Source organism: Xylocopa sonorina, chromosome 6 (genome assembly GCF_050948175.1).
Source record: "Xylocopa sonorina isolate GNS202 chromosome 6, iyXylSono1_principal, whole genome shotgun sequence".
Classification (NCBI taxonomy): Eukaryota; Metazoa; Arthropoda; class Insecta; order Hymenoptera; family Apidae; genus Xylocopa; species Xylocopa sonorina.
The window spans coordinates 13,242,331-13,265,417 of record NC_135198.1 but is presented as its reverse complement, the minus strand read 5'-3'; the positions used below and the strand labels follow the sequence as shown (position 1 = coordinate 13,265,417).

Below are 23,087 nucleotides of genomic sequence, written 5' to 3'. Positions count from 1 at the left end.
TTTAATGATCTGTACAATTTTTAATTAAATTAAAAATATGCTTTCAAGTAGTGTAAAAATTGTGGACTCGTTTCAGAGCCTACAGATTATATAAATAGTTTAATTGCAGTTATTATTAAAATATAACTGTTATTGTTATTATTATTTTAATGCTAATCTTTAACTATAAAAAGCACAAAATTATAGTATAAAATATAAAAGACATTTAATAGTATATTAATCTTTTATTAAATGTACATATAACATAAAATAACATTAACTGTAGGAAGAATTATTGAAAACATTTTTGTATGTAGCTAAGAGGAGCTTTAGCAGCATTAATTTGATTGTATTGTTTCAACAATATTGTCCAATAAATTTGATGCACCAATTCTAAATAAATCTTTAGTGAACCATTCCTCTCCTAGTTCCATTTTTACTAACATCATCCATTCCAAAGCTTCTTGTGGGGTTCTAATACCACCAGCAGGTTTTAGACCAACCTAAATGTTGTACATTTTGATCGATATTATATAATAAAACGAAATTATATTTTTAACTTTTTGCTCCAGATAAGGATCTGTTTACCTTTCTTTGTGTAGATTTATAATAATCTTTAATTGCATAACACATAACAATTCCAACAGGCAAAGTAGCATTTGTTACTTCTTTTCCAGTAGATGTCTTAATAAAATCTGCTCCAGCCATCATTGCTACCATAGCTGCTTTATAAACATTTTCCAAAGATTGTAATTCTCCAGTGGAAAGTATTACTTTTAAACATTTAGTACCGCAAGCAGTGCGAAATGCTTTCAATTCTTCGTATAATTCTTTCCACTGCTGCATTAAAACCAATGGTCTATTGATAACAATATCAATCTCATCAGCTCCAAGTTTAACATTAATTTCTACTTCACGTACACGCGTTTCCAACATAAATTGTCCAGATGGAAATCCCCCACCCACTGTTGAAATGGCAATGATATATTTTATTACATTTTTATTTAAATATAATTCAATTAAATTGGATTAAATTAAGAAAAACTCATAGTTAGTTACCTGTAGCTCTGGAAATTTTATGTTCTTTATCAAGTTTTTCTAGTGCAGACACTGCATCTAAAAATCTCATTGGATATACATATACAGATGCAGTATGCAAGACAGGATTATTCAATGATTTAAAAGGATTCACAGCCTAAATAATTACAGAAATATATAAAAGTCACATTCATCATACAACATATTTTGTTAAATGTCATGCATTTCAACATAAGAGTGAATATTTACTTTTGCACATAAAGCTTCAACTGTTGCAGACGTATCATCACTTCCTAAGGTAGTTAAATCTATGAAACCTATTGCTTTCTTCAGCAAATCAATTTTAACATGCTTTTCCAATTCATTAACTCTAGAACGTATGGAATTAATTTTCCCATCTATTGCATTTAACTCAAAAGGCATTGTAGCTGAAACAAAGCATATATGAGATTTAGAAATTCAACGAAATTATACAAGTTTTAATTTAATTTACCACTGGTTAATTTCTGAATATCCATTGTGCTTGTTTTGAAATTACTTAAGAAACGTGAATAACGAATGAGAGAAGTGTTATCGCCTTAAATAAGCGCGCAATACAATTTATTTTTATAAAATTTGATAACACTGTAGTGATATACAGAATTTTTTAGAACGATTTTTGATAGATGATATAATAAAACCAATTTTTATGTAGATGTACATTCATTTACATCAGTGCCATATCACGATTATTTTATCTTGAGAAAACTTCTCCCACTTTATTCTGATATTATGGTATATTACCCAATGCTGTATTACACGCATCAATTGTATGTATCTCCCGCGAAAATTAAAACAGTTCCTTCTGTCTTATACAGTATAGATTATATCAATTAATATACAATCAAATCCAGTGTTTGCACAATTTTTTTAAATGTCATGCGGATTGTGTAGTACATAAAATATTTAAATCAGATTATAAAAAATGGTTCATAATAGTAATGACAATGGCTCTTTGCTACCATTTATTGCTTAATATACAATAAATAAATATTTCAATAGAAATAAACATATTAAAAAGACTATTAAAAAAACCTACTAATATTAGTTAAAATTATTATTATCTATAATGTTGCCACTGTTCCCAGTACTGTGTAGTTTGCATTTCGGAAAGTCGCGATACAGTCCGATCAAAAGCAAAAAGTTCTTCTTCTCCAGTAAAAAGGTTAGATTTGTAATTTTCCTGTTAATAACACAACATTATACAGTTATCTATAAAGCAATAAAAATGATCACAGTTGCGGCGTAACTTACTGAATCGCGTGATATTTTTAAATCGTCCATTAGCATTCGTTTCTCATCTGTATATTCATTGTCTCCTTGTGGTACGAAAAGTTCTGTATGTGGTACAGTTGCAGATATTACAACTCGTACCTAAATTTTACTTGTTTATAGAATAAATATCTATAGTAACTCAAATAATCAATAGAACACTTAATCTTACCCTATTATCATATAATGTATCGATCAATGTAATAAACCTTCTAGTTTGTGACTTGAGACGAAAATTGAGCTGTGGTACATCTCTTATAATCACCGTATGAAATGCTTGACTTAGTTCTAAATAATCACTAGCACCAAGTGGCTACGAAGAAAAAATTGCATAATATATTGTTTAAAAGTTTTTAATAAAAACCTTAAAGAAACAATGACCTACTCTATTGCATAATTCATCGAAAGTTGAATCCAATACCTGACCACAAGTTCTTTCAAAAGTAACATTACGGCCTCTTATGGAAATAGTTCGTGGTCTCACAGTATCATTTTCTTTTGAACACAAATATTTAAATACCTTATCTACATCGCTTGTCGCATCCTTTCCTTTTCTACAATAAGTAATTTTTTTCATAAGAAAATAGTTTACAGTATATATATATATATATTTATAAATTTATAGATTTCTACATACATGAAATAAAGCTTTTCATCCCTGAGTCCTGTTTTCAATCTATAGTCTATATTCGAATCTAATGAATTTATAATACAATAATTTTTTAAGACCTGTATAAATGGAACAAAATTTCCTCTTTGTAATCCATTTTTATATAAATCGTCGGGTGCTCTATTACTAGTTGCGATAACTATTACACCATTATTAAAAAGCTCAGTAAACAATCTTTTCAATATCATAGCATCTGCAATGTCAGTTACCTATGATATATAAATTTCCATTAATATAAATTATGTTATATGATGCATAATAATGATTATATGTTTTAAATTTAAACCTGAAATTCATCGAAACAAAGTAACCAGGCTTCGTCAGTAATACTTTTGGCAACTGGTGGTATTGGATCAAATGGTTGCAATTTTGTGCTACTAACATCCCTTACAATAGTTTTCTTAACTTCGTGTATTTTATTATGTACATCCAACATAAAAGCATGAAAATGAACTCTTTTTTTGTGCTCAATCTAAAGTAATATGTTTCAAAATGATTACTTTTGTTTGCTCTTCAATCTGAAAGACATATTTTACAATGTATTGCATATAGAAAGCCAATTATATCAAATTTTAATCATAATCCTTCAACATTTTCTTTATATCATTACCAGAACTATGTATATGTATAGCAAATCCTTTGCAATAGTAATGAGTTAATTACATGCATGAGTTATGCTGAAAAATATTATATGAATTGTCATATTAATAATCAATAACACACATTTTTGGCTTTCCATGTGCAATTGTTAGATGAACTGTAAATTGAGATACCTGACAGCATTCATAGAAAAGATCCATTAGCATTGTTTTACCTCCACCAACTGCTCCATAAAGATATAGTCCTTTTGGTGGTTGCTTTCTTTTTCTGCCAAGCCATTTATCTAAAATATTGAATTCAACTGGCTTATATCCTTTTATTTCTTCGTAGATGCCTTGTAATGTTTTAGCAACTTTCATTTGATGCTCATCTTTCATTAACTCTCCTGTTGATATTTTACTTTTTAACATAGCTACTGGTCCTTTATTAATAAAAGTAACATCGTGGATATGTCTGTGGTTTTGGATAAAATCACAAAGTTGAGACCGTGTCAGTAAATTTGTAAAATAATTTTGATTCAGTAATTTCCTTGATAAAAGATAAGTCATTATAAAGAAAGTCCTAAAGAAAAGGTCACAATTAGTAACATAGATACATTATTCATGCATGTTATTAATAATCGAATAAAATAAATATCTCTTCTTACAGGGAAACATTCGATAAATATACATTTAATTTAGAAAAAAAATTGATAAAATATATAAAAGTTGTCCAACAAACACGACTAAAGATATTCACATATTTACTCGAATTTATATTTGACAGCCACTCAGGTGACGCATATTAACCTTTATATTACGTGAAAATATATTACACGTATCTACCTTAGAATAGAACACACACACACCAAGAAGTTGAGAAAGATAGGTGTGAAGCATGATATCGATAGATATGGAAAATTGAATAATTCAAAAATGTTAAATTAAAATGTATGAATCTTTCCTATTATTTACTTCTGTTACGCTGTAATTAAGTCGCTTGTAATTTTTAGTACTGCAAGAAATAAAGTTAATGTAAAGTAAAATTAAACTTAAAGAATTTTCATCTATCCCGCGTTCTCTTTCGATACAATTAAACAAAATATATCGAAATGTAAGATATAACTTATTAATAACCGTCCACAAAAGCAATAATAGATGTTCAGCTATTACTGAGAACAAAGCTTTGTTCACAAGCCGAAACACTGTTTCATGAAAATAGGTAACAATGAAATACGAGATTTTTGTAAAATATAAGTACTTAATTCTTGTAATCTCTTTCCTTTTGTTTCTCTACAATTTTATGAAAAGTTTTAAATGAAATGCACGATATATAACATTTAGTTTAAGAAATGTTCGATTTACTTGTATTTTATGTAAATATATTAATTTTATTCAAAACAATTGTTTGTAAAATATTATTATTTTAATGTTCCATATTTTGTTATAAATATATATTTTATACAAGTTAGGAATGTGTATTAATTCAATTAAATTTGAATTTTAAAAGTTAGGAACAAATTAAATTGTATTAATATTAAAATAGAGCTAATGGATTTCTAATTTCTCAATCATTATGGTAAATTTTTGAACTATATGGTGGACTATACATTGGCAGTCTTCGCTTGTCAGGGCTAATTGCTTCTTTTGACGAATAATAACGTCTTTCAATAACTTTATCAAAAAACCTGCTCAATTTAACAGAGGAGCTAGAACCAGCAGCTAATGATCTCACTTGGCGACAATCCTACAAAAATAATGATAACTTGAAAATAAAGGGTACTGGTATACATGGAGATTTTAAAGAATAACAGAAATACCAAAAATATTTCATCAGCACCACACTCCTCTGCGATAGTTGAAGAACGCCTGTGGACATTCGATCTCACTTCAGCAACTAGATCTAATTTTGTACCAATAACTAAAATTGGTATCTAAAAAAACATACTTTACTTACGTGAAACAATGTGACAGAAAATTTGTACACTTGTGTTAATAATAAATTATGTTACCTGAGTAGATCCCACAAATTTCTCAGGATCAAAATCGTCAAATGGTTTTGATTTCATATAATTGTTATCTTTACTCAAAACTTCTTCAAGCCATTTTTGAAGATTTTGCTGTGACTTTCTATTTGTTAAATCATGGACTAATATGATACCTAGGTTATTAATAACGGTTAATGATTATCGCTTGTTTATACCTTTAAGTACAACTTATACATTTTACATTTATACCATTTGTTGGATTATAAAAAACAGATCTTGTATTCTTATGATTTTGACTTCCACCAATATCCCACAATTCAACAAAATATCTTCTCTGATTAGGAGTTCCTTCTTTATATTCATGTAATTTAACTTCTATTGAGCATCCTATCGTCCAAGACGGATTACCAATGGGATGTTGCTGACATATTAAATGTGTTAATGACGTTTTTCCAACACCTCAAATTGAAAAACCAGGAACAATTAATCGTAACTAAACGTCAAAGAATTATACCCATATGGATGTAAAAAATAATAATCCGATAACCTACAATTAGTATTATAAGAATAAAGTTGAAATAAATGAAATATAACTTTCAATACAAATAAGTTGATGAACGAAATGCGCTTAAATATGCTTAATATTTTAGTACTAAGAGGAGTAAATTCGATTTCATTCGTTATTTTTGTAATTAATAACACCTAAAGAATGACAGGTACGACAACAACAAAATGCATTATAAATTACTTCGTATATATTCTTACCAGAGTCACCGACAACAATAATCTTAACTTTATCGATTGCAGCCATTAATAATATCTATTAAACCGTATAAGAATGTATATTTTTTACTTTTTTCTTCTTATTGTTTGACAGATAGCCTTTTGATGATTTTGTGCTACAAACACATAACCTGAAACGTAATTATTACTATAAACAAGCGTCCGCGGGAACGATACTCTGTCATTTTTCATTTCACAATGGAATAATGTATTCCGGTCTCTTGTCTTTTTATTTCTGTTAAGAAGATATATATTAATATCATGATCAATATTTTAATTCGCTTGGATTGATTTATTCTAAACTTTTAATGATAAATGTGCTATTTGTATGATTTTAGAGGTTAGTATTCTGTTACAAATTAAATTAAATTTAAGATGATGAATTACATAGAACGCTTTAGCAATATTTTTACCTTGGCATAATTACCAATTGATAAAATGCTAACAATTTTCAATCAAAATATAAATTTCAATTGTGTATACAAAATTTATAATGATATACGAGAATTATCATCATAAATATTTATATGGTTTTCTATTTTTCTTTTTTTTCAGTAATTTCCAGTAACTTTCATGATATTTGATTGTGTGTAATCACAATCAACATGAGTGGCGAAGAAAGACTTGTTACAGAAGTTCCCAGTAGTTTAAAGCAATTAGCACGTTTGGTAGTAAGAGGATTTTATACAATAGAAGATGCATTGATTGTTGATATGTTAGTTAGAAACCCATGTAAGTTTGTCACACATAAATTATAATAACATTATTGAGTATTTAATATGATATAGATGTAAAATTATATTATTATGTATTGTTAGGTATGAAAGAAGATGATATCTGTGAGCTTTTAAAATTTGAACGTAAAATGTTAAGGGCTAGAATATCTACATTGCGTAATGACAAATTTATACAAGTTAGATTAAAAATGGAGACTGGTTCAGATGGAAAAGCACAAAAAGTTAATTATTATTTTATCAATTATAAGGTAAAGTATTGAAGTATCTGGTACATATTACTTTTATAATAAAATAAAATATTCTGCATTCTTTTATTTCAGACTTTTGTAAATGTAGTGAAATATAAATTAGATTTAATGAGGAAAAGAATGGAAACCGAAGAAAGAGATGCTACCAGTAGGGCTAGTTTTAAATGTACAAATTGTTTAAAAACTTTTACTGATCTTGAGGTATGTAAGTTACTTGTAAAGTTACATGTAAGTTACTTTATACAGTGTAAAGAATAATCTGAGAATGCTGTACTATAGCCTTACAAATTTTTATTGATAATGAAATATCTATTAATAAAATATGTTATAGGCAGATCAATTGTTTGATATGACTACTGGTGAGTTTAGATGTACATATTGTCGTGAAGTTGTAGAAGAAGATCAATCTGCCCTACCTAAGAAAGATTCACGGCTATTACTAGCTAAGTTTAATGAACAATTAGAACCTCTTTATATTTTACTAAGGGAAGTAGAAGGTATCAAATTAGCTCCTGAAATATTAGAACCAGAACCGGTTGATATAAATACCATTAAAGGGTATGACATTCTTAATTACATTATTTAACAACATGAGAAAGCTCCTCTTATTTATATAACTCTTCTTATAGTATTGATACAAGGAAACCAAGCAGTTTAAGAGCTCCTGGTGAACAATGGTCTGGTGAAGCAACTAGGTCGTCAGGTTTCATAGTAGAAGATACAAGAGTAGATGTTACAATTGGCGACGATTCTGTAGACGACAATGCAGCAAACAGAAGAAAGGAAAGACCAATTTGGATGTTGCAAAGTACCGTTCTTAATTCTGATTCACAGGTATGTTTCATCTAAAAAATTCAATATTATTATTTTAGTACTCTTTACTAGTAATATTGTATTTTAGCCGGATGGAGTCAATGCACAAGAAAATATATTGGATAAAGCTGCAGCTACTGCCACTAATACAACATCAACCAATAATAAACAGGGTGAAGATATAATGTCTGTATTATTAGCTCACGAGAAGAAGGGAGGAACAAATTCAACAGCTGCTGTAAAATCTGTACTACCTCAAGAATCTAGCGATAGTAGCGATAATGAAGAAGTCACTGAAATGCAAACTATTGATACAGGTATAATCTTTGTAAAATATTTTAAACCTTATCACAGAAATCACTTGTTGGAATTGTAAATTTGAAAAAATGTAAAACTGTTTAGGGGAAGTGGAAACTATGGATTCTGAAGATGAGGATCTTGTACCAACTGTTACTGTTGCTGGAAAATCAGTTGCTATTGCAGATGTAAATGATGCATTAATAGCAGAAATGACTCCTGTGGAAAAAGAAGCATATATTCAAGCATATCAAGAATATTATTCTCATATGTATGACTAATTGGAATGCAGTCAGCATTGGTAAATATTTAACAATGCTTTGTAAGACTGAGCAGTTATTAAAATCCTTGTAATATTTTGTATAGTTAAAAAAATAAATCATTTTCTGGGTTTGGTAAAAGTTTGGTTTTCTCAAGTAAAAAGTATGTGTATAAAGAAGAACGTTTAGAAAGATATAATGTAAAGAAATTCAAAGTTTTAATCATTTCGTATTCTTTAATTTTTTTTCTAATATACAGATACACAACTTAACAATGTCATCGGTTTGTAATGAGCAAACATTTACAGACACGTTATAATCACGATAAGTCAGAATTAATAGCATACATGTCACTTCTGGTAAGGCGGGAAAGTTGTATTCTCTTAACTAAATATAAATTATTTATTAGCCTCACTTAAAATCATTTTTTTTTTCGTCTTTATGTAAATTTCTAGCCGACCACCACTACCGGATAGAAATTGTAAGACAATATACATTTTTCACGTAGTACTTTTCGCTTTTTTTTGTTGTTTTGTTTTTGTTACATCTTTCTTAGTATATTAATATTTAGTGTCCCACATGCCAGAACACTGTACATACATAGATATTGTAATTCATTTATCTTCTGTACCTTTTATTTTCGCCTAAATTTTTAGTCATAACTCACATCAAAAGAATCCTAGAATCGACGAATTCTACACGTATATACATTATACTGTATTTGCTACTAATTTAATATAATACTATTGTATTCTGTGATTAAAATTTGCTACAAAGTATTAGGAAATCTAAGATTCTTTTATAATGTAAGTAGTTGCCTCCTTTCAAATTTCTTTTATTCTGGTTCATTCAAACGTAAACGAGCAAAATCTTCGAATACAATATCATCATCATCATCATTCGAATAGCAGGAGTTCTCGTAACGTGTCCTTTCAATACTTTTGCTCTTCTTTAGCATAGCTTTCTCTTTATCTAACATTCCTATAAAGAAAACAAAATATTTGTTATAAGCAATATATATCATAATATATATTAATAAAAGCTTAGAAATGATTATTTCATCAATGTTAAAATTAATTTACCAGGAGCAGGATGCATCAATTTAAATGGAACATCTGTAACTAATTCACCCCCCAAAGTGCCACAATTCAATTTTACTCGGACAGAATAAGAGATGACAATACCCAGAGCCTCGTTAGGAGCTTTACCGTCTGCGACCAAAGTTGAAGACGCAAGATTGACATCGTCATCCTAATATCGAATAAATTATGTAAGTGTATGCTTAAGAGAAGAAGATACACTTAGTTCTAACAAGATTGACAAGATTCTTCTTTTCGTACTTTTAAATGACCGTCGAGGGCAATTCCACGACGATCTTTATTGCTGCTGGCCAATGGTACAAGATAAAATTGTTTAGTAAAGGAAGCACCGGGTGTAATCGGGCAACCTTCACGGGTTTCTAAACTAGCCACATGCCGAGAAAACTGAGTGTTAACCATTGTTACCTCGCAATGTTGTACCACAAAGAGCTGAAACATATCAATATAATAACAACAGTACAAACAAAATGTTAAATACAATTTTATTACTATCATGTTTGGCCCTTAAATACCTTAATATTTTTGACTGCCTTTCGAGAATTGTTGCTAACAATAACATTTGCAGCTACTTTTTCTCCATGATAATAAATCTCCCTGTCAAGCGTAACTTCCAGATTCAGCTTACCCTGAGAGAAAGTAAAACCTTTCGAAACTAGAGAAGAAGGCAGTTTGCGTCCTCTTGTAGGTGGAGCGAATTGCAGTTTCTTTATAGCCAATGCAACAGATGATCTTTTGTGCCCCTATGCATCAATTAAATAAATCTTTATATATATTCTTTATATTTCATTAAAATAAATTAAAATTCAACTGTAATCAGGATGCAGTACCTTATCCTCTTCGTGTTCACCAACATATACTCTGACAGTATATTCTACTCCCAGTGGTTTTCCTTGATCATCATCACCTGGTTGCAATGTAACAGAGCTAGGTGAAGTCGGTGGAAATTGAAACAAAAATGGATATGCATTTTCACCAAGCCGTTTTAAAAGACGTTCTTGAATAGGTGTAAGATCCTGTTTCTCTTTTTTTACGGGGACTATTTGGTCTTTGCATAGAACGAGTTCTTTGCTAAATTTGACACCCATTACTTCATCCTCTTCGCGGCCATAGCGAAAAGTTGTTGTCACCTAGATAATGCAGCAACAAATCATATGATATCCTTTTTATAAGCAAAATTCTACATCATTTAATTAGGTTTTTTCTTTTCCTTCTTACCTGTCCATAAACTTTTCGTCCCTGAAGGTAATCATTTTCAACAACAATAATGCCATCGATAGGATCTACACTATCCAAGTGATCAATGAAGTCCCTTTTACCAAGGTAAACTGTAACTTTTCCTGTGGATAATGAATAATTATAACTTTAAAAGTAAACTACTCTTAAACAAGGCAGGCCAATTTTTTAATATTATTCTAAGTACTGTTATTGCAATCATATTTTATCACTTACCATTTGGAGTTGTTTTTTTGAATACTTTGATGGCTACAACAAAAGCCAAAAACAATAGAGGAAACATTTGGCACTCTTTTTCAAATTAAATGAATTAGGTACAGTGTATTTCCTTCCCAGAAGTGACAGTCCCTTGGCCAGAACCGGGAACTCATATAGTCCTGGCAGGGCTTCCTTACCCGAAGCCATACAACTAATAGCATTATTTTATTACACAAGGTGCTTAATAGGATTAGACTAGGTATGCAAGAATCTTCTTACGCACTTTGTGTATTTGATCCAGTAGCTCATGAACTTTCAACTAGGAAAGGTGGTACACTTCAACGGCAGGGTAACATTTTTTTTTTCATACTTTTCATATAAAAGAAATTTTATTAAATATATATCGTTTGTAATTATGCATCCCGTTAATGCAGATAGGTATTAAAATAAAGAAATACTTGCGATCAGTCTTACAGTTATATTTATTTTGAATATAAGTGTTTACATAATATAATATGGAGGTATTTTTTAATTGAAATTAAATCCCCTGAATCCTTAAGGAATCACTTCGGTATCTTTTCACAAAATTGTTCTTAATAGTAAATAATATTTTTTTCCGCTAGATATTATTCACACATTGTTAACAACTAAAGCCACTTGTATTCCTTTGTCTTCCACATTCAGTCAGTAAACACTTGATATATGTATCTCATGTACACTATTGTATGAACACTAATATTGTGTTTCCAAATTATTCTGGTAACTGAAAGACACCTTTTTACGAACGAATAAGGTAATTCCTAATGCCCTTTTCCAAAATATAATTTTACAAATGGGGAAACAGAATCTCTCAATGTAACAAATATCAAATAGTAATAGAAAAACAATTTGTAACATGTTCTCAGAAATTTTGTTTGGACAATCATTTCTTGGCGCCCAATGCTTTTTCAATCTGAAGGAATTTTATGCTACAACGAAAAAATGCATGCAGCAACCAAGAAAGCCTCATTCATATTATTTCATCAAAATATTATATCTCTATGCTTCCTTTTAATTACAAATAAAAGGGAACCAAAACAATACCAAGATAACAAGGTACAATATAAAAATGAATGATTACAAACTAAAAATTTAGAAATCAATAACAGTAGGTAATATATAGTAGAGTTATCATGATAAATACGTCTAATAATAGGCACAGTTAAAGTATAGGTATTATATATTCATTATTTACTGCTTCATTATGTTAAAGAAAGTCGTTGCTACCAGGGAACAGAAATATTTGCGAAATTTTATGAAATCTTTATTTCAAATACTCATTTTTGACAATATGTTCGTACAATGCTACAGACTATACCTTACTTTGACTTCTTTACAAATTTTTGTATTTGTATCTTGAACAATCAAATATTAAAAGAAAATTACATAGTTAAAACTCAACAAAAGCTAAACAACCATGACACAAACCGATAATTTATTAAAAGATAATTTACTTGAAATCTGAAGGATTTGCTTTCAATTCCAGGGGACATAAAACTGACTTTTACTTATCTGTGGGATGTTGATGATAATTTAGTTCTATAAGTTATTTATGTTATTTAAGTTCGAACACATCCGTTTGGGGGAAAATGTTGTCTGCATTGGAGAAGTTTGTATTACATGAGCCGTAAATCACAAAGAAAAACAAATTTTCAAATTACACTACATATTTTGCACTTTATAAAAATAAAGTGCAACTAAGTTTCAAAGAAAACAACTTTTCCCGATATATGGTTTAATAATTTTTCTCCATATGCACAGTACTTTCTACCAGAAACATTGTCATTATACATTGTCTTATGTTTGCATTATAAGAGTATTCGCATATGGTTGAGCAGTATCTAATACATTGTATCGTTAAATTAATAAGGAATTATTTGTATCACTGCTCTGATAATTCGTGACGCTTTCTGTTAGAGTGTGCAAGAAATGAACATTTATTTATTTTTAATTAGTTATGTAATATTACAGAACCCTGTGCAAGTCAAGCTCTTGACTTCAAGCATAGTTATGCACTGTGTATAACTTCTATATGTATTCATCGTATTTGTACATAACTAGAATATCGGTACAGTTCCCTGATACCAGCGCATTTCTAACATCAGCCAGTACAAATATTGTTAGTTCAATAGTATACACTGTAGATTTTTATAGTATGATTGCTGTTTACTGCAAACCTACTAACTTACATCACTAATTTTTTTTTTGTTTTTCCGGACATATTTTTTTCTCAATGTAAATCATAGTATGAATTTTCTTAAAGATGTTCTTGAACGAGGCGGTGCTGCATACCTCGACTTCAATTTCAAGCAAAATTTGTCTCACACAGTAGAAATCTATAATAATAAGAACTAATAGAAAATTATATTAAATTCATTAAAGAGACCTTAACTACCTGATTTACACAGTTCAAATCAAACAGGTATACAGACATATCCTATAATATTACAAGTATCTTACCTAATATTCTTCACAGAAACATGTCCTTATAAATAAGAATCTTCTTTTAGGATAGATCTAAAACATAAAAAAAAGTTGATATAACATATATTTGGAGACATTGTCAATGAAATATTTCTACAAATTAACAAAGTAGTCATTATCGCTTACAACTTGGTGCAGCTGCAGATTCAAATCTCTTTTGTATCTGGTCATAGGTAAATTTAACAAAAGCATCATACTGCTCAGAGAGCTTCATATTTAAAATCTGATCATATTCTTCTCGAATTTGTGTCTCTTGCTCTTTAAGCATTCGTTCACAGATCAAGCCCACCTGTGCAATTATTTATTTAATAAAATATTGCAGCTCGTTAGGTATTTGAGTCTAATTGGCTTATTGTAAAAATGCGTAAATTATCAATTACTTGTCTGAACGTAAATAATGGTTTCTCCTTTCCGCTAGGATTATAACTACATGAATTTGAACCAGATGCAGATGGACTGGAAGGACTGGCAGGGCCTTCCATGTCTGAGGAATCACCACTATTGTTTTGAGGACTAAAATGCAATTGTTTGCGTCGATGCAGTCTCCGAATCTCTTCTCTTATGTTGGCAGCCATTTTTTCTGTATACAGGCAAAATTATTTTCATTCATAGCATTACATTTTCTACAAAAATAATTAAATTATTCGTAAATTCATTATTTTTTGCAAACTTTCAATTGTGTATATGAATATACATGTGTATATGTGTGTATACATGTATACATGTACATATACATATATGTATGCATGTATGTATGTGTATATATATATATATAAATTTTTCAGTTGACTGAAGATCACAAATGTTGTCTTCTCCAATTCATATTCGTAATTATTCGCATTTATGCAGTGGAGTACTTAATTGCTAAGAGATAAGGGAATTTAAACAATTTAAATACACGATAAGTTTGGCAAAAACTATTACTTCTTAGTTTCTTTTTTTTTTTTCTTTTTTTCTTCTCTATCGATCCATACTATGATAAAACCGACAAATTCCTGAAAACATAGGCATTTATAAATAAGAATAAAAGGGGAGTCGATCCTCAATGTCCGTTACTACATTACCATATGATTTACGCATCGCCCCCTACCCAAACGGCGCACCTTCCCTCCCCCTTTTAAACGACATGAATTGAAGTTTTAAATCGGTAAAACGATTTAACCGCCCCTTCCCTGTCACATCGTAACGAGGAATAATAAAAAATGGGAAAACGAAGAAACGAAAATGGCCGTAACTTGGAGTAATTACCAGGAGTTAGTTTATGGGTTATTTCGCCGAAAGGCGACGGATTCTGCGGCCTGGAATTAGCCTGCGTGGATGTACCGGGGGAGACACACATTGGTACACATCTTCGCCGTTTACTAGGACGACCATGACTATGCACCGGGTCGAACTCCAAAGATCTCTTTAGAGTAGCGCAGGCCATTTCTCCCGTTTACCGTCCCGTTCACAACTGACACACGGATTATGGGCCTAGTCCGCGGGCAACGATGATTACGCCGAAAAATACAGCAAAACCACCGTATACGCGCACTGTCTGAATAGTTTCTTTAACTGCACTCTAGTTCTTCTGTCCTCCTTCGTGTCGATCTCCTTGGATTTCTTCGTGTTCTGTCTAGGCTGCACCAAAACAAACACTGCGGTGAAACAATATGGCTGGCAACCACGGTTTTGTCGGCTAGGAACGACCACGGAACGAATGTCTCAACCATCAGAGCACCATCTTTTCACTGGTCGCTAACTTGCATTCCGAAATGTATACGTCGCGGCCTCGGCTAACCCGAGTCCCTTCGCTTCTGATTGGTGGATACATTGCATGGTGGCGTCTCTCTGCATTTCCTTCTTCCGACTTAATTTTCATTGAAATTTACAAATTCAACGCCGCGATTCGAATACCTAAAAACGTTCAGCATCTTTCGAGAATCACGGTATACTTGTTATCCAGATTTTTCCTCAATTTACTATTTTTCATTGATTTTTTCTTATGTAAGCAAGTCCTTTACGATGTATCGAATACTCGCGTTCACCGAAAATACTCGGTAATTCCTATATTTCTTGTGAAATTTCCTTTGTACCCAATTTGGACGGAAACTTTAATTAACCCATATCAATGGTTCAAATTCGTTAGGGTCAGTGTTCATATGCGAAAATATTCGAATTGAAAATTGCCTAGTTCGTGGAAATATATATTCTTCGGCTGATTGATATTGTTGTGAAATGTTAATTCGTGAATAATTATTCGGCAATTTTAAACGATCGCTAAAAATTGATTTCGTTGTTTTTAATGATGCCTCCCTACATCGGTCCTGCTAACGAAGCATTTCGCGATTATGCGTTAACAATGGGCAATTCTACAGGTTTGCGTAATATGTAATTTGGATTTTTATTTCAAAACGATTTCACAAAGCATGCGCACGACTTCCATCTGCCCCTCTCTAGTCTCTTTAGGGAATTTCAAGCGGTGTCGAGGAGAATATTCCGCCATTCTGTATTTACGATTTTTATTCCATCCGTACACGTTTTATCTATTTTCTCGCAGCTCGTATCAAAAAGCGACGAATAATGACAACAGTGAGTCCTGTGGTAATAGCAGCTACAGCTAGGCATACAGCGACAGTAAGCGGAAAAATCTCTTTTAAAGATGTCTATTTTTTGGTTATACTTGGCAGCAAAGTGATTTTTAATTAACCATAAGTTAATTACACTTGCTAAAATTCATCGTGTAAATGTTAATATGTGCAACAACATTATCGTCACTTTTGATTCTCCTTTCTATCCGACATTCAAAATTTCGTCTAACATTAAAGTCTTCTCGTATTACGAACAATTTTCCCAAAAGCGAGTATATTATTTTTGCATAATTTTCGTGAATAAATAGGTATGTAAGACGATTTGGCGAAATGGAGAATACTAACAGCGTACATTCAAATATCTCTTTATTATCATTTAAAATGTAACACCACGTTTGTTTCAGCTCATATTTTTCCATGGACTGGGTGATACAGGGTAAATAATAACTCATATAATAATGCAAGCACATTTTTGTATCATTACTATTAATTTTATTTACTTTATAGTCACGGTTGGGCTAGTTCAATGGGAGCAGTAAGATCTCCTCACATTAAAGTTATTTGTCCAACTGCGTATGTACAATTGAAACGAGAATAACATTATTAAAATAAATGGTGGTGAAGTAATTTGTTTTAAGACAATACATCGTTAATTTTATCATTTTAGACCTACGATGCCAGTGACATTAAATGCAGGATTTAGAATGCCTTCTTGGTGAGTAAGTAATACACATCCGTAATAAATTTACATATACATATCGATTAATTGTGCAAACATGATTTACAATTTGTACAATGGAAATGAAAAATACATTATGCTTTAATAATTAAATAGGTTTGATTTACGATCTTTGGAACCCAACGGTCCCGAAGATGAAGAAGGCATTCGCAGAGCTGCAGAAATGGTACACTCTTTAATTGCGGAAGAAGTTGCAGCGGGAATACCCACAAAACGTATTGTTCTTGGGGGTTTTAGTCAGGGTGGTGCTCTTGCTATATATAGTGCTCTTACATTTCCAGAACCCTTAGCTGGTGTTATAGCTTTATCGGCTTGGCTTCCTTTGCATCAAAAGTTTCCTGCTGTATGTACATATTTAACTTCGGTGACATATTTAATATTTCACGGTTCTTTAATTTTTCCAATAAGATATATACATATATCGTAGGAAGCAATAGGAAATAAAAATACTCCACTGTTGCAATGTCATGGTGATTGCGATCCAATAGTGCCATATAGGTGGGGTCAATTGACTGCGTCTGTTCTCAAACAATTCATGACACAAATAGAATTCAAAACATATAGGGGGATGATGCATGCATCTTGTGACGAGGTACGAGTTATTTTAGTATTTGTGTACAATTTTCTTCTCACATTCTAATCACTTTGTAAAACAACGATCTAAATAAGTATCTTGGTACATTAATTAAAATAACATGTATGACAATGCTTATTGCTTTCACAGGAAATGCGTGACATGAAGAAATTCATCGAGAAAGTATTGAAGCCGTAATAGTTCTATTAAATATATTAATGTTCGAAACATTAACATTATTACTTTATTGTTCTTTATTAAATATGAATTACTTCCAATTTCACTGCTACTTAATTCTAATGCTTCACGGGGAGCAGTAGATGGAAATGTTTAAAATTTGGGAAGCAATGCAGGCTAATAGTAATGAGTTCTAATTTACGATAAATATTTATACATACATATCTTTTAAGATAAGATATGTATCTTTTAAGATGTATGTATGTATATCTTTTATTATTATTTCTGTAAATTATACTTAAATGTATTATTTTGGTTTTAAGGTACCAAAGTTATTAATGTAATATTACCAGTTTCTAATTGGGCAACACGAGTTAACAATCACATAGAAATCATATAAATAAAAGGCAACAGTGTTAAGAAATACCAAATTACCATCTTAAATGCATTTTTCATGAAAGTATAGTTAAATTTATTTTTTCGTACAAGATCAAATAATTTCAAACTGAGAACAATTTTCAAGAAGTAATGTTTATTATTTATTTTCAAATAAAGCTTCCATTTTTTTAATGGTTGTAATAATTTTCGGTAATACTATTTTATTTTTACACAGATCGTTTATTCGTATACTTAATTGAAAATATTAATTTACATACCATAAGCATTAGAAGCATTTAAATATTCTTTATAGTATATATTTAATTTTATATAAGTTATATATATATATATAATGTACAAATACTGCTACTTATGAAGTAATAACTTTTGTAGAAATGTTATTTAGGAAATTTAGTAGTAATATGACCATATAATCTGTGATTACCAAATATAGTTTTGAAATCAATAAATTCAGCAATTTTTAGTCGACAGCATATTATGAATGCTAGTCATAAAAAGAAACATATATGTCAAGTATAACATCATTGAAAAGTACATAGTATAGGAATATTACCATTACGGTACTTTAATTTTGAATTTATTCAAATGATATCTAAAATGTATCACGATTATCATCGTGATCATAAAAAAAGAATGTTTAACTTAAAAGCAATACTAAAATAAGAGTGACTATTTGTAACATTTAGGGAGAAATGAATTTATGCTTTTTTAATACAGATACTCTTTCCTTCCCAAACATTTTATTCAAAAATATTGTAAATATATGCTAAATTTCTCTGTTATCGCTACTTTTATAACTTTAATTTCAACTTTCCAATTCAAAATTGTGGTGTACATATTATTTTATTACAGAACAATAAATTCTTTGAATTATGTAAATTTGTACAAAAAAAATGTATGTATTTGAATAATGAACACTCGAGCAAATGACTTATTTTAAGGAATCTATTAAAACGCAAATTAATATTTAATATTTTTTAACACCATAGTGTGCTCTGCTTAGGCATATTTCTCGAATGCTTGCTACAAATCAATAATTTTAGTCTACAGCATCCGGTTGATTCGTGGCATCAATCTGCTCTTATATTGGCAGGTTCTAATTGTAGAATATGAAGTTAATGTAAATACTGACAAGCGTAACAATGACTATAATCGTGTATGTATAAAACTCATAGCTAGGGTATTTCATCGAGAGAAAATTTAGCTATTTTAATTAGACAATTTTATTAATTAATTTTACAATTCCACGATTTGATCGATAAAGCAGGAAAGAACGGCGAGAGGTAAATATCGACACTCTAGTGGCGCCATCTCTGTGAAAAGTGCTCAAACTGATCGCACAGCGTTATCGACAGTGAAGTGAACTACTTACCGACTACTGGCGCCATCTCTGCGGAAAGAACTTAAACTAATGCTCGAGCAGTTTAAGCGCTTCTCCGAGAGATGGCGCTAGTGTTTCAGTAGTTTACTTTGCTGTCGATAATGCTGAGCGACCAGTTTGAGCACTTTTCACAGAGATGGCGCCAGGGGTTCCAGAGCAAGGTCGGTAATAGCTGTCTCACTCTTTCTTATAGCTTTTTTTATATATCTTTCTCTCTCTTACCTCTAAAGCGGGAAATATTAAATAAATTATAATGAAACTACTGAAATATACAAGAAATTAAAGAAAAACTATTAAAATGTACAATAGATTACAGAATCTATCATCTTTATGCAACTCATGCTTTAAATTATGCTTCTTTCTGTCACAGATGATACAAGAGAAGAGATACATGGTGGACTTAGAAGAATTGATGGAGTTTAAGGAATCCTTTCATTCAATCGACAGCAGTATCAGTTTTATATATTATTTTATTATTTATTTCGTATTATTGTACATTTTTCATGCCAATTGTTATTTAATTAATGAACTGTGTGTATTTATATGCCTTAATGTAATTAGTAATAGTGTAGAAATAAGAAATATTACAAGTACCATTGTAAAATGAACTTAAACTGTAATTTATTGTATTGTACATTAATTATTAAATAAATATATTTGTTTAATAAAAATATAACAGGCCTTATCATTTCCCCTTTAATCTAGCCATCTCCAATTCCTTTTCCTTGCCATTTTCATAAATTAAAAGAGTTAGGAAAGTAAAAATCGTGTAGAGACTGTAAGACTTGACATCAATCCTTCAAATTCTGTCAATTCCGATAAAATGACGTCACTTCCCAGAATCGCCGAAATTCCTGGAATTCTCGATGACGTCATTTCCAAGAAGTGACACGTTCGGATACCTCCTATGACGTCATGTTCTCCTGATACAAAGTCGGATTTTCAAGATTTTGTTCGAAAAGTCGGCAATGTATCAGGAGAACATGACGTCATAGGAGGTATCCGAATAGTGCCACTTCTTGGAAATGACGTCATCGAGAATTCCTGGAATTTCGGCGATTCCTGGAAGTGACGTCATTTTCCTAGAAGTGGCACGCATACCTCCTCATTACTTATGTTCTCCTGATACATTTCCAATTTTTTCGATCAAGAACCCGGTTTTTCGACTTTGTATCAGGAGAACATAAGTGGTGAGGAGGTATCCGAACGTGCCACTTCTTGGAAATGACGTCATCGAGAATTCCAAGAATTTCGGCGATTCTTGGAAGTGACGTCATTTTCCAATGAGATGGTAACTTTTCGATTTTTCTACTTTATCGAGACTAGGGTCATTCTATTTACGAGTTTTTCTCGCATAAGGATTAGGATAGGTCCTTCTAGGATTGCTGAGCAGGTTGTAAAATGATTAAACAATTAATTAACAAATAATCGAGCTTTTATTTGGTCCTTTTTATAATTTACAAGTGTTAAATGTATAAATTTACAAGTGTTAAATATGTAAAATAATGTGTCACATCGATTACAATTATTTTCCGAGGTCCCTCGTTGGTTTGGGTGGAGTAGCTAGTGGAGAACCATCTCTTCCGGGTCTTTTTTGTATTGCACATAGTTCCCAGCAATTTAGGAACAAGAACTTACTTGTTCTTCAATTCCTAGGCTTTAAGGACTTCATCTTTGAGCCGCTGGTTTCGAAACTCTCCGTATTCCTCGTTGAAATTGATTTAAAATTCGTTCTCCAAGGATATGCAGTCACCGCTCAAGTTTTCTGCGGTACCGGAGGTACTGAAGCGGGAAAAACATTAACATCTAATCATTACACATATGATCAGAACTGAATAAAGGTAAATAATAAGTAAAAAAATAATACCAGACGTGAATAAAGTAGCTAAAAAGCAACTTTTGCAAAGAAGCCTTTACAGGAAGTTGCTTCGAGTCTTTTCAATATTACAGGTGCTACAGTACCTTGTGATATAGTAGATTTCTGTATGGGAAGAGTCCAATCTTGTAGCATGTTCCTTTATTTTACCATTTGTTGAAAATCGACTGCAACTGGTCGTTCAGTCAGTAAGAGTACTGTGTAGTCACTTGCGCTGCGTGACGTTATATATTTATATTATTTGTAAATAATATATATTATTTATCAATATGTAATAAGATATGATCTCCGTGCAATAAGACTGTAGGACTCAACGCAATAAAATATTTGCCAAACGCATTTCTATTAAACTTTTAGTTTATTCTCTATAGTTTTAACTGTCATACAATGATGAATAAACATTCAGGGAATATTTTATATTCCGTAAATAATGGGATATTAAAAATCGTACTGAATCAACCGAAGAAAAAAAATGCAATTACAAATCTGGTATATAATCGTTTCTTTTAACAATCTATACTGCAAGCTTCATTTTATTGTATCAAAAGATTCTATGCTTATGTATTTTGTAACAAATGAAATTGAATGATTTATTATGTATGTTACAGATGTATAAAGAGTTGACAGAAATTTTACATAAATCTATTCAGGATAGTACCATACACATGACAGTTGTAACTGGTGCTAAAGATTTTTTCAGTAGCGGTAATGACTTTACATTCGACCCAGAATATATGAGTGATTATGGAAAGCCATTAGATAACTTTAAGTGAGTATAGAAAAATATTTTAGTTATTTTAATATTACGAAAGAAAGATATAGATTTAATTAATTTTTCAGAAATTTTATGAGTGCATTAATCACATATCCCAAGCTTTTAGTAGCTATTGTAAATGGTCCAGCAATTGGAATTGCAATGACTATACTCCCACTGTTCGATATGGTATATGCATCAGAACGGGTAATTTTGAATTATTTGTTATCTTGACTCTTATTACCTTTCCTAACTCGTTATATTGGCTTAATTATAACTATCTATACATATTTATTTGTCGTAGGCTTATTTCCATACACCGTTTACATGGCTTGGCATTGTAACAGAAGGATGTTCTTCTTACACATTTCCTAAAGTGTTTGGAAAATCTAAGGTAATTAAAGTCAATTTTATTATTTAACATTTATAATTTTTAATTCTTAAAACTCTTTTTATAGGCTGGTGATATATTATATTTAGGGTATAAAATGGATGCACTTGAAGCTAAACAGTACGGATTAGTTAGTAAAGTATACAAACATGAACACTTACACGAGGTTTGGAGTTATTTACAAAAAGTTACTACATTATCATCAGAGGTATCTTGGAAGCTTTAATATATGGTTCATTTTATATAAAGTACAACGCTTTAGTATAGTCATTTCTAGTGAATGTTTTCTTTTAGTCTATTTTGGCAATTAAACGTTTAACAAAAAAATGGGACCAAGACATTTTACTGCAAGTTACTGCAGAAGAAACAGTTGAACTTTTGAAATGTATGCAATCTCCGGAGTTCCTAAAGCGATTATCAAACGTTTTCTTACATAAAAGCAAGATTTAAATATTTTTATTATCTAATAT

At 30.8% G+C, this 23,087-nt stretch overlaps 8 protein-coding genes across 11 annotated transcripts; 3 read left to right on the top strand and 5 right to left on the bottom strand.

Annotated features, from left to right (window-relative positions):
- Window positions 1-204: 204 nt before the first annotated feature.
- On the bottom strand, window positions 205-2,186 carry Dera (deoxyribose-phosphate aldolase). 2 transcript variants are annotated; one of them, XM_076897183.1, is made up of 5 exons: window positions 2,096-2,186; window positions 1,267-1,445; window positions 1,039-1,174; window positions 568-944; window positions 205-482 (listed from the first exon to the last, which is right to left on the bottom strand). In XM_076897183.1, the coding sequence occupies exons 2-5, from the start codon at window positions 1,438-1,440 to the stop codon at window positions 318-320; spliced, it is 852 nt and encodes a 283-aa protein (XP_076753298.1). In that variant the 5' UTR covers window positions 1,441-1,445; window positions 2,096-2,186; the 3' UTR covers window positions 205-317. The 2 variants fall into 2 exon arrangements, with proteins under 2 accessions (XP_076753298.1, XP_076753297.1); XM_076897182.1 differs by lacking the exon at window positions 2,096-2,186 and adding an exon at window positions 1,511-1,742.
- On the bottom strand, window positions 1,322-4,407 carry LOC143424815 (putative ATPase N2B). Of its 2 annotated transcripts, XM_076897150.1 has the most exons (9): window positions 4,245-4,407; window positions 3,772-4,159; window positions 3,285-3,470; window positions 2,966-3,207; window positions 2,714-2,882; window positions 2,501-2,641; window positions 2,311-2,430; window positions 2,096-2,239; window positions 1,322-1,445 (listed from the first exon to the last, which is right to left on the bottom strand). In XM_076897150.1, the coding sequence occupies exons 2-8, from the start codon at window positions 4,144-4,146 to the stop codon at window positions 2,117-2,119; spliced, it is 1,356 nt and encodes a 451-aa protein (XP_076753265.1). In that variant the 5' UTR covers window positions 4,147-4,159; window positions 4,245-4,407; the 3' UTR covers window positions 1,322-1,445; window positions 2,096-2,116. The 2 variants fall into 2 exon arrangements, with proteins under 2 accessions (XP_076753265.1, XP_076753263.1); XM_076897148.1 differs by lacking the exon at window positions 1,322-1,445 and having other exon boundaries at window positions 2,004-2,239.
- Window positions 4,408-4,980: 573 nt separating this feature from the next.
- On the bottom strand, window positions 4,981-6,457 carry LOC143424832 (rab-like protein 3). Its single transcript, XM_076897188.1, has 6 exons — window positions 6,330-6,457; window positions 5,814-6,023; window positions 5,589-5,737; window positions 5,397-5,510; window positions 5,123-5,323; window positions 4,981-5,085 (listed from the first exon to the last, which is right to left on the bottom strand). The coding sequence occupies exons 1-5, from the start codon at window positions 6,373-6,375 to the stop codon at window positions 5,144-5,146; spliced, it is 699 nt and encodes a 232-aa protein (XP_076753303.1). The 5' UTR covers window positions 6,376-6,457; the 3' UTR covers window positions 4,981-5,085; window positions 5,123-5,143.
- A 42-nt stretch (window positions 6,458-6,499) lies between these two features.
- Window positions 6,500-8,843, top strand: Tfiiealpha (transcription factor IIEalpha). The gene is made up of 8 exons (XM_076897152.1): window positions 6,500-6,687; window positions 6,913-7,079; window positions 7,166-7,332; window positions 7,405-7,533; window positions 7,664-7,890; window positions 7,962-8,166; window positions 8,234-8,462; window positions 8,548-8,843. The coding sequence occupies exons 2-8, from the start codon at window positions 6,953-6,955 to the stop codon at window positions 8,721-8,723; spliced, it is 1,260 nt and encodes a 419-aa protein (XP_076753267.1). The 5' UTR covers window positions 6,500-6,687; window positions 6,913-6,952; the 3' UTR covers window positions 8,724-8,843.
- Window positions 8,844-9,090: 247 nt separating this feature from the next.
- Window positions 9,091-11,401, bottom strand: Arr2 (arrestin 2). The gene is made up of 7 exons (XM_076897153.1): window positions 11,252-11,401; window positions 11,018-11,139; window positions 10,630-10,929; window positions 10,315-10,542; window positions 10,043-10,231; window positions 9,785-9,953; window positions 9,091-9,683 (listed from the first exon to the last, which is right to left on the bottom strand). The coding sequence occupies exons 1-7, from the start codon at window positions 11,316-11,318 to the stop codon at window positions 9,538-9,540; spliced, it is 1,221 nt and encodes a 406-aa protein (XP_076753268.1). The 5' UTR covers window positions 11,319-11,401; the 3' UTR covers window positions 9,091-9,537.
- Window positions 11,402-11,697: 296 nt separating this feature from the next.
- Akirin (akirin) lies at window positions 11,698-15,533 on the bottom strand. Of its 2 annotated transcripts, none has more exons than XM_076897193.1 (5): window positions 15,005-15,533; window positions 14,137-14,336; window positions 13,883-14,045; window positions 13,733-13,789; window positions 11,698-13,623 (listed from the first exon to the last, which is right to left on the bottom strand). In XM_076897193.1, exons 1-4 carry the CDS (start codon window positions 15,180-15,182, stop codon window positions 13,779-13,781), a joined length of 552 nt encoding a protein of 183 aa, XP_076753308.1. In that variant the 5' UTR covers window positions 15,183-15,533; the 3' UTR covers window positions 11,698-13,623; window positions 13,733-13,778. The 2 variants fall into 2 exon arrangements, with proteins under 2 accessions (XP_076753308.1, XP_076753307.1); XM_076897192.1 differs by having other exon boundaries at window positions 11,698-13,608; window positions 15,005-15,532.
- Window positions 15,534-16,182: 649 nt separating this feature from the next.
- Window positions 16,183-17,917, top strand: Apt1 (Acyl-protein thioesterase 1). The gene is made up of 7 exons (XM_076897190.1): window positions 16,183-16,372; window positions 16,731-16,762; window positions 16,834-16,899; window positions 16,994-17,041; window positions 17,162-17,408; window positions 17,493-17,657; window positions 17,790-17,917. Exons 1-7 carry the CDS (start codon window positions 16,319-16,321, stop codon window positions 17,835-17,837), a joined length of 660 nt encoding a protein of 219 aa, XP_076753305.1. The 5' UTR covers window positions 16,183-16,318; the 3' UTR covers window positions 17,838-17,917.
- A 3,942-nt stretch (window positions 17,918-21,859) lies between these two features.
- LOC143424844 (enoyl-CoA delta isomerase 3, peroxisomal) lies at window positions 21,860-23,067 on the top strand. The gene is made up of 6 exons (XM_076897203.1): window positions 21,860-21,961; window positions 22,081-22,241; window positions 22,313-22,433; window positions 22,531-22,620; window positions 22,685-22,825; window positions 22,912-23,067. The coding sequence occupies exons 1-6, from the start codon at window positions 21,860-21,862 to the stop codon at window positions 23,065-23,067; spliced, it is 771 nt and encodes a 256-aa protein (XP_076753318.1).
- Window positions 23,068-23,087: the final 20 nt, after the last annotated feature.